Raw genomic sequence first — 13,098 nt, 5'->3', positions numbered from 1 at the left:
TAGACATCTCTAGTCTTCCCTTGGGCAGATGGCCTCTTCGAGCTAGATAATAAGCATGTATGGGTGCACGTGATCTGCAAGGATGGATTCATACCCAGATCGGCTGAGCAGAGGTGTTTGAACCGACGTTTCTCATCTGACACACCTACATCTATCTATTAGACGAAGAAGAACAAGACTCATAGGAGAAGACAACCCTTTACCAATCAGCAGAGTCCAATACTGATACTGGCATAAACATGGAAAGCCTTTTCTGCTAAAATAATTTGGTTATCAGATGTGTATATCAATAACTTGTAAGAGACCAGCCCCCGCTACAGGCTGTCATGTATACTTATGATTGCTTTCCAGGGGAGTGGCTTCATCCTGATGGTGCAGCACTGTTCGGGTCCCGCTGGCTGACCCGTGGCTAAGGAAGCCGGAAGTTAGGGTCTACAATGCTTCTCTATGACAGCACACTCAAAGATGCATTGGAGACAATGACTGTTTTTTAAAATCACTGGGGAAAGAACAGGGGCCAAAACAATTGTGACACCACAACCAGCAGGACCGGAAACAGTGACGCACAACCGGAATGAGGCCACAATGCAGGAAACCAATCATCAATGGTAAATACACTTGCCAGGACTGCTTCTTTAAACCACTCGTCTCAGGACCCAAATCAAATTGAAAAAGAAAACTTATACTCACCTGTCCTGATTCCCTGCCAGTTAGGAGGACAATCAGGTCAGTGTGATATTTTATTTTTTTAGTGGAGACAGACAACTCCTTTAATGCTGTGGGGTGGCAGTGCCGATTACTTCCCAGAGACTGGACCTACACCAATCCTAAAGTAAAAGCTTATAAAGTGATGATGACCTATTTCTTAGATAAGATCTCGAAGTAAAAGCGAGTGCCTGACGGCTTTTGGTATCTTTTTCTATAGAATAATATAAATACAAATATCTATATATATCTATATATATATATATATATATATATATATATATATATATATATATTAATAAAACAAGATGTACAGAAGACAGATCTAGTTAATTACAGATGCATCTGCGCCTTTGTAGAGTTTATTAAGAGCGTCTCCTGTAACCCACCAGCCCAATTAGCCGATAGTAATTAGTCCATTCCTATCCCACCTTCCACGCAGCGGATCGATAGGAGCCCGGAGGGAGCGCGCTTTTTGTACAATTAACCTCATCACATGACACAATGAACAAATCATACAAATTGATTTCCCTGAAATTAGCTGCTGGGAGATGGCCTAGATAAAAAGCCCCACGTTCAATATCGGCCACACAAATCACTCGTCTCCGAGAGCATCGTACAGACAGCGACGGATGTTGTTCAAGTGCCTTCGACCTCTCTGATCAGTGAACGCGTGCGGTTTACAGATGTACAAACATTTGCTTTGGGAAAAGGCGGAAATGAATAGTTGTACTTGTCGCTGGCCATTTAAACGATTATCGATTCTAATTCTAAGTGTAGACTCACAAGTTCCTGAAATATCCAGAACTTTATACCATGTCCACAATCCGGCAAACAATACATCCATATTTTTTGCGGATCCATAAAGTGGCAGGACGTGTTAACCCCTTCATGACCTGCACGGATGTCCAAGTCACAATAAAGCGCCGCTCTCCTCGCCTTCAAAGGGTTATAATGCGTTAATGGTTTGCTCCTACAATGCAGGTTGGGGCGTCATTTTTGGCACCATGATCTATAGTTTTTAATGGTGCCATGGTTTAAATGGGAATTTTTGATTTCTTTTTATACATTTTTTTTCTGATCTATCCTGGTGTTTTTTATTTTCCTCTAAATGCAGATCGTAGATCAACTGGACTAAGTATTACTGCTCCGTCTGTCAGGGAAGCTGATCGGGAGTCACGCTGCGGGGGATCTGGATTTTGCAGATGTTAAGAGCAATATTTCCCTTAAATAAAAATAAATTCCCATTCCCAAATAAAAACATTCCCTTTAAAGGGGTAGTGCAGTGCTAAGAAATAATTCACAGAATAACACACATTACAAATTTATACAACTTTGTAATGTATGTTATGTCTGTGAATCACCCCCTTCCTGTGCCCCCCCAACCCCCCCCCCCCCCCCCCGCACGTGTACCCGGAAGTGTGGTGCATTATACATACCTGATCCGTGTTGCACATGTCCGCCAAGAAGTCATCTTCGGACGGACGGCCGAACCGCTCCGACCGTCCCTAGTGCCGGCCACCTTCTGCAGCGTCATCAGATGCTCAGCCGCGATTGGCTGAGTATAACTGTGCTCAGCCAATCGCGGCTGAGCACAGTTATGACGCGGCAGAGGGGGGGCCGGCATCAGGGACGGCGGCAGCGATTCGGCCGGCCTCCCGAAGATAATGTCTTGGCACAAGATGGCGGACAGGCGCGACACTGATCAGGTATGTATAATGCACCACACTTCCGGGTACACGTGCGGGGGGGGTGGGACACGGGAAGGGGGCGATTCACAGACATAACATACATTACAAAGTTGTATAACTTTGTAATGTATATTATTCTGTGAATATTTTTTTACCGACGCACTACCCCTTTAACAAACCTCTAAGTAAATAATAAGTAAAATAATAAAAGTATTTTCACAGTGAATCCTGTGTGTGATCAGGGTCTGTGTGTTCTTTAATAAAAGGAGACAATGTACTCCGAGAGCGGATGGAGCAAGGGCAAAACCCAATCATTATATAAAAGAACAGAAAAAATAAAAAATAAAAATTTAAAAGCCAAACTGAAAATCAAAGCCGCGCACGGCACAGACAGATGACTTATGCAATCCTGCAGGTAGCACGCGTATGTGTATGTGTCATTCGTACGCTCAATTATCCCCCAGCACCTACTGTGTACTTCACCCTCTCATCTAAGTGTCAGCAGCCCCCAATTCATTCTCTCTGTCTTTGTCAGAGCTTGACAAAAGGTGCGTGCGCAGACTGAGCTCTGCTACAAAGGAGGCGACATTTCCCAGATGGTATTTCATTCTAATTCCTGATTAAAGGGCATGACCTTAAAAATAAGTGCTAAAAAATAAAAACATTATAAAGAGACAACTTATAAATCAATATAGATACAGATTTTAGGCAATTCTTCCCACTATTAGAGGTCTTAAAGTGGTTATCCAATGCTACAGAAACATGGCTACTTTCTTCCAGAGATAGCACCGCCCTGGTCTCCAGGTTTTATAATTTAGTTCCAATAAAGTTAATGGAGCTTAATTAAAGACCTTACCTGTACTAAAGACAAGAGCGGTGCTGTCTCTGGAAGAAAGTGGCCATGTATTTGTAGCAATGGAGAACCCCCTAAACCTATAGTGGCACTGTAATGGAGTAAGTTCTCTCCGATGTTTTTTTTTTTTTCTGTTTTTAGAGAAGTTCCTGACAATGCAGATATGTGATCTCCAGTGATCAGCTATAATCTATACAAGAATCTGAAAATAAGTTTTCAATTCCCTTGCAGTGCCACCACAGGGTGTATTCTTTCCAGCCTGGACAGAAGGAGAGGTTTTCTATGGGGATTTGCTGCTGCTCTGGACAGTTCCTGACATGGACAGAGGTGGCAGCAGAGAGCACTGTGTCAGACTGGAGAGAATACACCACTTCCTGCAGGACATACAGAGGATAAAAAGTACTGGAAGACTGTAGATTTTTTTCAATTGAAGTAACCACCAGTTGATTTGAAAGAAATAAAAATATGCTGAACTACCCCTTTAATTAATCCCCAGTCATGTTCTGAGGCTTCTTAAAGAAGCATAAATACTGGCTTATAGGGAATACTGCCTCCAAAAGTGGTGCAAGGGAGCTGCTTTGCCTATTCTTGTTTTGGAAAAGTCTCCAGAATACCCCAGCAACTAATACTGTAACACTAGAGATGAGCACGACTCAGGCATGCTCAAGTCCGATCGCTCAGCATTTGATTACCGGTGGCTAAAGAAGTTGGATGCAGCCTTAGAGCTGCCTGGAAATCATGGACACAGCCATAGGCCTAGACTGTCCAGTCTAGGTATAAACTACCTATTAGTCAAAATTCTAGCACATTTAAAGCATATCCCTTTCCTGCCAAGCCACGCCCCTTTGTCACAAAGGTCTTTTACTGACATTATGACTGTAAAGCAAGGCCTGTACACCAGTTTTTTGTTTTTTTTTGGGGGGGGGGGCAAATTGAATGATAAATCCGGTACATTGGCAATAAGAAAAACCTGTATCATTGTGGACATTTAGGCTGCTCGCCATTCATGAACAGGCCATACTCACCGGATCCCCCTTCCCGTATGGCGCACATAACTGGGACACACTAACCTTGTTTTTTCCAATTCTTAAAATGCTCGACCACGACTTCTTCCAGTTTCTTCAGCTTCGGGTGGCTGTAGATGAAAGGTTTCTTGACATCAGAAGCTGAAAGAAGCAGAAGCCAGGTGATCTCAAGTAATTCTCCGAGGCCTCTAGCCAAACTATAATCCCACATAATACATGGGCTTCCTGACAACATCAGTCACCTGTCGTACCGCATATATACTTACACTATGGACGCCCTCGAAATGCTATTTTTTATGGCTTTGTACTTCTTGGTGCAAAATAAAAAAAATTCTCATAGTTTTTACTAAAAATGTTGCCTAATTTCTGCTTTTGAGCCTTATTTTCTCCCTGACTTGTACGCAGCAGTATCACTACCTTGTATCTGCTCTCTCCTGTGTCAGCTGCCCTCCAGGCTTCCTCTCCCCCCTGTTTGCCATCTGAGCTGCAGTCTAATGCCCTCTACCTGCTCTCACCAGTCTCTCAGTTAAATGGTATTTAGAAAGGGGTTTCATTTTGCATTCAGAAAATTAAAAATCATTGTAAAGCTGTCCATAGCCTTTATATTACTAGGAAAGCTTTCTGCATAGTGACAAATCATTAAGTCTATAAACAGTATGCAGTAATCTTCCCCTAGAAGTCAAAATATTACAGCGTGGACTTTCCCTTTAAATGGGTTATCCAGGATTAGAAAAAGCACAGCTAATTTGTTGCAAAAACAGTGCCACTCCTGTCCTCAGTTTGGGTGTAGCTGAGTTGTAATACCGCACACAACCTGAGGACAGAGGTGGCGCTGTTTTTGCAACAAAGTAGCAGTGCTTTTTCTAATCCTGGATAACCCATTTAAAGGGAAAGTCCACGCTGTAATAATAACCCCTTTAAGTCATATGATGTATCTGCTATTCACATATACAACATGAAATGCAACAATCTGTGAGTAAGGAACACTGGGAGTTAATTTTCTATACTGCCAGGACAGCTGATCATATAGGGAGATTAACTCTGGGATTAAGATTATGGTCTAAAGTGGTATGGCTGTATAGGATTGCTTCCAGGCCCAGAGCTGGATTTACAGGCAGATTAATCCTCAATGCAAAGTCTTGTAAATTGTTTAAGTTAGAGCAAGAGTCGTAGACCCGCGCTCCCCATCTGTTGTTGGAGAGACACTTTGCAGACCGCTTTTTCAGCTTTCCGGCCTTAGCAAAGCTACAACTCCCATCATGTCCTGGCCGCCTGAGGCGAGTTCTGCAACAAGCCTCAGGTTGGGGATCACTCCATTAATTCACTATTAAACAGTGAGACTGGCTGGTCATCTGATGTGATCAGGGAGGAATAGTCCCTGTGCATTATATACCGCCGTTACCATGTACAAAAAGCGCCAGGCACAGCGCAAACAGGAAGTACAAGGTAACATACGAGGAGCAGGAAAATAAGCAGGTACATTTCAGAGGGGGTACGGATATATTGAGGGCTTCAGATTTGTGTAAGTAACTAGTTCAGACAGCAAGTAATGGTGATTTTAGACGAAACGATTATCTTTCGAATTTGCACGATAACGATCGCATTTGAGTGATAATCGTTCCATGTAAACACAGCGAACGATCAAGCGACGAGCGAGAAATCGTTCATTTTGATCTTTCAACATGTTCTCAAATCGTCGTTGATCGTTCACAAAAAATTCGCAGATCTTTCCGTGTAAACAGTCTTTCAACGGTTTGACCTGTGTGTGAGATAGGCTTAAGCGATCGCAAAAGATTTTTCCGTACGATGTATCGTTCCGTCTAAACGCTGATTGTTATAAAAAATACATCGTTCATTCAAAATCGTTACTCGTGCGATCGGGCGAATTATCGCTTCGTCTAAAAGGACCATTAGGTAAAGAGACCAAAAGGTTAGTAAGGCGATGCGATCCGTTTTTTGCAAAAAACGGATGCTAAAAATGGATTCATGTGCATCCGTTTTTCCATACACAAAAACATAGTCAATTTTTGTGTCCGTTAAAAAAAAAAACGAAGCAGTTTTGATCCGTTATTTTTAATAATGGAATTCAATGGAAAAACAGATACACACACGTGAACCCGTTTTTTCCATCCGTTTTTAATCCTTTTTTTTTTTGCAAAAAAAACTAATTGCAAAAACATAGTGTGAACCTAGCCTAAGGAAGAAGAGAGATCGTCTGCGTATGCTTTACCTTGTGTGTACTCCCAAAAATCCGGATTATGTCGCACATGGTGTAAGAGAGGTTCTAGAGTGAGGATAAAAATAAGGGGGAATGAGGGCATCCCTGACGGATGCCGTTGAAGATGGAAAAAGGTGTGGAAAGGAAACCATTGACCGAGACCTTGCGCAGATGGACAGGAGTATAGTATTTGGGCCACGACCAAAGTGGTGGAGAACGCCCATTAGGAACGGCCAGCTTACTCTGTGAAAGGTCTTTTTGGCATCAGTAGAGAGTAGCCTGGACGGGAGATGGGAGGGTCGGACCCTTCTGTCCCTGCTCGAGCACACCCTGCCGGCTTCATACTTACCACTATCTGAGGAAAACATGGACTCCAGATGCTGGTAAAGTTTCATGAAGTCAGCATTTCTCCCGAGGTCAGTTCTTGCCCGATTCATACCTGAGACAAAAGGTGAAAAGAAAAAAAATTGTAGAGGAATAGAGGCAGCAAGGCCACCAGAACTGAACACTGGTGTGCCGAGTGCATGGCCTATGGGGGCTTCAGTTCTGTCATGTTTTGCCCCTTTAGTCCCTGCACAATGTATGTGTTATAGGCGATATACGTTCCCAGGCTTCTCCTAGTGATACAGAGCACGTTGTGTAACATCCACTTACCTTTTGAGCCGTCCATTATAGGGCGCAGGAAGTAGTAGAGAGAACGCATCCCCATCTGTAACAGCAGCTCAAAGCCATGACACAGGCTGATACACAGAGCGAAGTCCCCCTCCACCACACCCATCTGAGGTCCCTGTACAAGACACGAGAAGGACGGTCACACGTGGGCATCCTCCTCCTACAGGTTTACATTTATATTAGAGTCCCCATGGGGTCAATAAGGTCTATGGAAGGTCCTGGTACCTCATACAATGGAGCTGGCAGAGTGGCATAAATACATGAACGGATTATATGACCGGTCGGAGCAGTGTTGCTCCTATCATGCCAGCTTTAGCGGCAGGTTGGGTAAGACGGGAGATAGGTAAAAGCTATGCTGGGACCAGCGGGATATCATCATGTGATGTAAGATAGTACCAGAAAAGGAGAGAAAGCAGCTAAATAGACGAGCGGTGCCCCCCGAGTATCACATGGGGGGGGGGGGTCGCACCATGATGGACACTCACCGTTATATTGGACGGCGGGTTCTTTCTGAACTGATCTCGGACCAGGAGGAGCTGGTATTTGGTTAGTTGGGGAATCTCTCTCCGTGACAGCACGTTGTTCTGTATCAGCCGCCCGGCGATTGCCTCCAGGACCTGCGGTAAACAGTAACATAATAGAGAAGAATAAGCCAAATCTACGTGGTTCTTCATTAAGGATAGCCAAGAACTGCTAAAATGAGCGTGACTCTCTGGAGGACCCGGCCCATCTGTACCATATCCATACAGTGCATTCATCTCAACGGCGACTGTGTAATGCTTATAAATTCAAGTAAAGAAACAGTAGTGGCACTTACCGATGATAAAGCTGGTGCAGATTTCTTTTTATTATTTTATGGGTGGACGCCAGGTAGATGCAGGTTACAAGCTTGTTTCACGCAGCTGCGCTTCAACAGACCCAGGGGTCTGTTGAAGCACAGCTGCGCGAAACAAGCTTGTAACCTGCATTTCCTGGCATCCACCCAGTGTATGTCCATGCCTTATTAATAAAAAGAAATCTGCACCAGCTTTATCATAGGTGAGTACCACTACTGTTTCTTTACTTGAATTTTGTTACCGTTCTGGACATTTTTGCATGGTGAGCACCACCGAATAAGTTAATATGCAGTAATATATTGTTGGTAACCTACTCTGTGACCTGTAGTGCCGATCGCTTCCTTCTATTGTTGCATTAATACTTATAAATGCCTTGGAGACAAAGGGTTACTTTATTGTAGGGGATCAGAGAGCGATGTGTAGGGACAATGACAGCCAGGGTATTGGCATAGGTCTCGTATCGTACAGAGCGTCCTCCTGACTGTAGATAATTTCATGTTCCACTAATAGAGCAGGAAATGACTATTACAGCCCAAAAATCATAGCCGGAACCGCTTCATTGCATTAGCACATAGGAAATTTGGGCACGTCCGTTACACAGGGGAACGGCCCGATATCATTCAGACAAAGGGAAGTTTGGAACATTATTTACTACCCCCACGCGGGAAGAGAAGCTGTGGCTGGGTGCTTCTCTCCCTCTGTGCGTGCAACCAAGACGGTCCCATAGGCTATAGATTGGGAGTCAGTCAAAAGTTTCTAAAAGTGACAATGTCCATTTAAAGGGATTTACAAAAAATGTTTCTTTCAAACCAACTGGTGTCAGAGATTTGTAATTTACTTCAATTAAAAAATCTCAAGTCTTCCAGTACTTATCAGCTGCTGTATGTCCTGTTGTATTCTTTCCAGTATGAAGAGCAGGGGAGGTTTTATATAAAGATTTGCTACATGGACAGAGGTGGCAGCAGAGAGCACTGTGTAGGACTGGAAATAATACACCACTTCCTGCAGGACATACAGCAGCTGATAAATACTGGAAGACTGGAGATTTTTAAACAGAAGTAGTTTACAAATCTATATAAAACTTTCTGACATCAGCTGATTTATAAGAAATAAAAAAAAAATAAAAATTACCAGAAATTAACCAAAGCGAGCAATTCAATATCCAGGAAATCCAGTCTCCCGGGTTATATGAAGGCAATTTCCTTTAAGCTGATATAATATGGGCACTAAGCCAGGAATGGGTGACCTGCCTCTGCGGTAAGTCGGTAAAGATTAGATAGGACGCGTGTAGCCCACGTTCGTGTATTGTTCAGCACTTCACGTTACATAAACCTGGTGAGCGGCTGCACATGAGCCGCAGCCATTAGGAAATGAGAAGCGATGGCCCCGATTAAACTAAATGGTAGCGTGGCAGATTGCCTCTTATGTAAAACGCGGCCCTTGCGACTATCTAAGCCTTTGCAGCAGTCACTTTAATTCCTTAAATGGGCCCTTGAATCCCGCAATTGTGTAGCGGCGGTGTGTAACATGCAACATTATAGCCGCTCTGCCCCACAGGATGGAGGAGGGTTTAATTTTATTATGTGAGATTACATGGAGCGGGTGGGTAACACAATATACAGGAGCCTGTATACATAACCTACTTCTTACCTGGGCACATCTGCCAACAGGGTCACATAGTATATTGTGACAAACTGGACATAAGGGGGGAGATTTATCAAAGAGGGTAAAATTTAGACTGGTGCAAACTGCCCACAGCAACCAATCACAGCTCCTCTTTCCTTTCAACAGCGCTAGAAGATGAGCTGTGATTGGTTGCTGTGGGCAGTTTGCACCAGTCTAAATTTTACACCCTTTGATAAATCTTCCCCAAGGGGTTCACTCACTTTTAAGATGCCATTAAATTTACATTTAGCGAATTTAACAAAAACGATGATTATTTCTAGATGCATTCAGCTTCTCTGATATATAGCATATCTGGCAATAAATCCACTTAAAGGGGTTATCCCCAAATATGGATCCTTGTCCTCTAAGTGATTATTGAGTATGATTGTCCACTGCTCTATCTAGTGGATTTCAACGTGTCACTAGGGGGCGCCGATGCTATGTTACTACGGATCACTCCCAGCCGTGCCATTCGTCTTGCACCTTCCATATACACGGAGATCAGCTTAAAGCCCCCATTGTCCCGCACTTCTCTCCTCTCGCTGTACATCTACTTTTATGACAGGTTACACTGATACAAGTCTTAAAGGAAAAGTCCAGCCCACAGCTATATGAAAGCAACATAAAAGTTATACAAATTCTCAGTAGACACTTATTACGGGAAATGAACATACAGGGAGGGATTTATCCAACACGGTGTAAAGAGAAACTGGCTCAGTTGCCCCCGGCAACCAATCAGATTCCACCTTTCATTTTCCAAAGAGTCTGTGAGGAATGAAAGGTGGAATCTGATTGGTTGCTAGGGGCTGCACAGCCCAGCTCACACCTCGCACTTGTGTGTCGTGACGTCACCATTTTATCACGGAACTTGATGCAGTAGAAAGTGGAGGGAATAAAGCTGTATATGTGCATTTGCAGTAATAAAGGTCTATTAACTTTTATGTTGCAATAAGATATTTTAATTTAGCAGGACTCCTCCTTTAAGCTGCTGCACGCCATCTTCTGTGAGCGCTAATCTCGCTATTCATCTCTTATTATTATGTGTACACTTTTCCTTTATTGGCTCTTATTCAGGAAACCATTGTTGTATGTGAAAATAGGAATGGTTTATGATCTGGGTTCTTAAAGGGGTTGGCCACTATAGTAAAATTGTTCAGTGTACAGTATTAGTAAGTGTACTCACTGTATATACTGACAGCAGCTCCCTGTGTACTCACTGTATATACTGACAGCAGCTCCCTGTGTACTCACTGTATATACTGACAGCAGCTCCCTGTGTACCTCAGAGCTAAAATCAGACTCTCCTTCTCCAGGCTGTGCTGTCCTGCTCTGTGGTGAGTCTGTCTATAAGATGGCCGACATGGAGGAGGATGTGACCATGCCCCGCCCCCCAGTGTCCACCACTACGCTTGTATATTCCTATGAGGGACACTGAGGGGGCAGGGAAGGTTTACATGCTCCTCCATGTTGGCCATCTTATGGACAGACTCACTACAGAGCAGGACAGCAAAGCCTGAAGGAGGGGAGTGTGATTTTAGCTGTATGAGGAACACAGGGAGCTGCTGTCAGTATACACAGCGAGTACACAGGGAGCTGCTGTCAGTATATACAGCGAGTACACAGGGAGCTGCTGTCAGTATATACAGCGAGTACACAGGGAGCTGCTGTCAATATATACAGCGAGTACACAGGGAGCTGCTCTCAGTATATACAGCGAGTACACAGGGAGCTGCTGCCAGTATATACAGCGAGTACACAGGGAGCTGCTGTCAATATATACAGCGAGTACACAGGGAGCTGCTCTCAGTATATACAGCGAGTACACAGGGAGCTGCTGCCAGTATATACAGTGAGTACACAGGGAGCTGCTGCCAGTATATACAGTGAGTACACAGGGAGCTGCTGTCAGTATATACAGTGAGTACACAGGGAGCTGCTGTCAGTATATACAGTGAGTACACTGGGAGCTGCTGTCAGTATATACAGTGAGTACACTGGGAGCTGCTGTCAGTATATACAGTGAGTACACTGGGAGCTGCTGTCAGTATATACAGTGAGTACACAGGGAGATGCTGTCAGTATATACAGTGAGTACACAGGCAGCTGCTGTCAGTATATACAGTGAGTACACAGGCAGCTGCTGTCAGTATACACAGTGACACTTGAAGTCTCACAGCCAGTGGAGTGATGGTCGAGCATGTGTGCTACCGCTGCTTTATTTACATGGGGGACATATGACCTCCATTCTTGTAATCTGGAGGTCATAGTGGTCAAACACTACCCCTCCCAAAATAAAAATAAAAAAGTGGGTGTGGTCTTGCACAAAAGAGGGTGTGGTTTAAATACACCAAAAACTAGGAAAAAATTAAGATGGCGCAAACTAAAACTAAATGGTCTATAGAGACGCACCAGATATTTAAACAGCCTACAAGGGAAACCTGTCATATGGATCAGTCGCATGATACAGAGGAGGAGGAGCTGAGCAGGTTGATATATATAGTTTTATAGGAAATGGTCCAGGTAGATATGGCGGCCCCAGATCCATTGCTTTCTATATTGTTTACCAGACGAGCTTTCAGTGGACAATGGAGAATGTGTCTATGGCAGGTATTCTCCCCAGAGGACAGGGTGGGGCTGTCAGGCTCCTAGGTGATGAACCAGGAAACCACCATGTCATCTATTGTCTGTCCCAGAGTTCCCCCAACCTGTGCTGCAAAACTACAACTCCCAGCGGGTTCTAAAGCGCTGATCCGCAATCTGTGACCTTCATAGAAATTGCAAAACTACAACTCCCAGCATGCCCTGACAGTCGTAGGCTGTCAGGGCATGCTGGGAGTTGTAGTTTTGCAACTTCAGACTATGCTGGGAGTACTAGGGTCCTATTACATGGAGAGATTTTTAACGACTACCGATAAATGATAGCAAACGAGATTGTTTATAGTTAACCTGAAATCGTTCACCATATTAGACAGAACGATGGTTTTAACGCTTCGTTTACACGGAACGATTATCGTTCGAATTTTCGCAATAACGATCGCATTTGAGTGATAATCGTTCCGTGTAAACAAAGCAACCCATCAAGCGACGAGCGAAAAATCGTTCATTTTGATCTTTTAACATGTTCTCAAATCTTTCAACGATTCACCCTATGTAAAAGATAGGCTTAAGCCATCTTAAAAACGATCGCAATAACGATCAATAAATTATTTGTCTAAACGCTGATTGTTACAAAAGCCAAATCGTTGCTTCAAAATCGTTAAACGATCAGTTGGGCAAATTATCGCTCCGTGTAAACGCAGCATTAGTTACGATCGTTACTACAATCGTTATTGCGCTCGTTTCTATGATCGTTTATTCCATCTGATCCCAGCAAAACAATGAACAATGTGCAATTACACTGAACGATTAGAGAAAAAATGCAGAACTTTAGCGA

The 13,098-nt window shown here is 43.6% G+C and overlaps 1 protein-coding gene across 1 annotated transcript in view; it reads right to left on the bottom strand.

Moving 5' to 3' along the window:
• The window catches only part of FANCM (FA complementation group M), a 65,859-nt gene that overhangs the window by 18,719 nt on the left and 34,042 nt on the right, over positions 1 to 13,098 (bottom strand). The window contains exons 5-8 of the mRNA XM_069949696.1: positions 7,650 to 7,781; positions 7,147 to 7,279; positions 6,842 to 6,931; positions 4,320 to 4,415 (exon numbers count right to left, since the gene is read on the bottom strand). Coding sequence (XP_069805797.1) covers positions 4,320 to 4,415; positions 6,842 to 6,931; positions 7,147 to 7,279; positions 7,650 to 7,781 — 451 coding nt within the window. The remainder of the gene's footprint in view (positions 1 to 4,319; positions 4,416 to 6,841; positions 6,932 to 7,146; positions 7,280 to 7,649; positions 7,782 to 13,098) is intronic.

This window comes from Dendropsophus ebraccatus, chromosome 13 (genome assembly GCF_027789765.1).
Source record: "Dendropsophus ebraccatus isolate aDenEbr1 chromosome 13, aDenEbr1.pat, whole genome shotgun sequence".
Lineage (NCBI taxonomy): Eukaryota > Metazoa > Chordata > Amphibia > Anura > Hylidae > Dendropsophus > Dendropsophus ebraccatus.
This window is presented reverse-complemented; position numbering and strand designations above follow the sequence as displayed.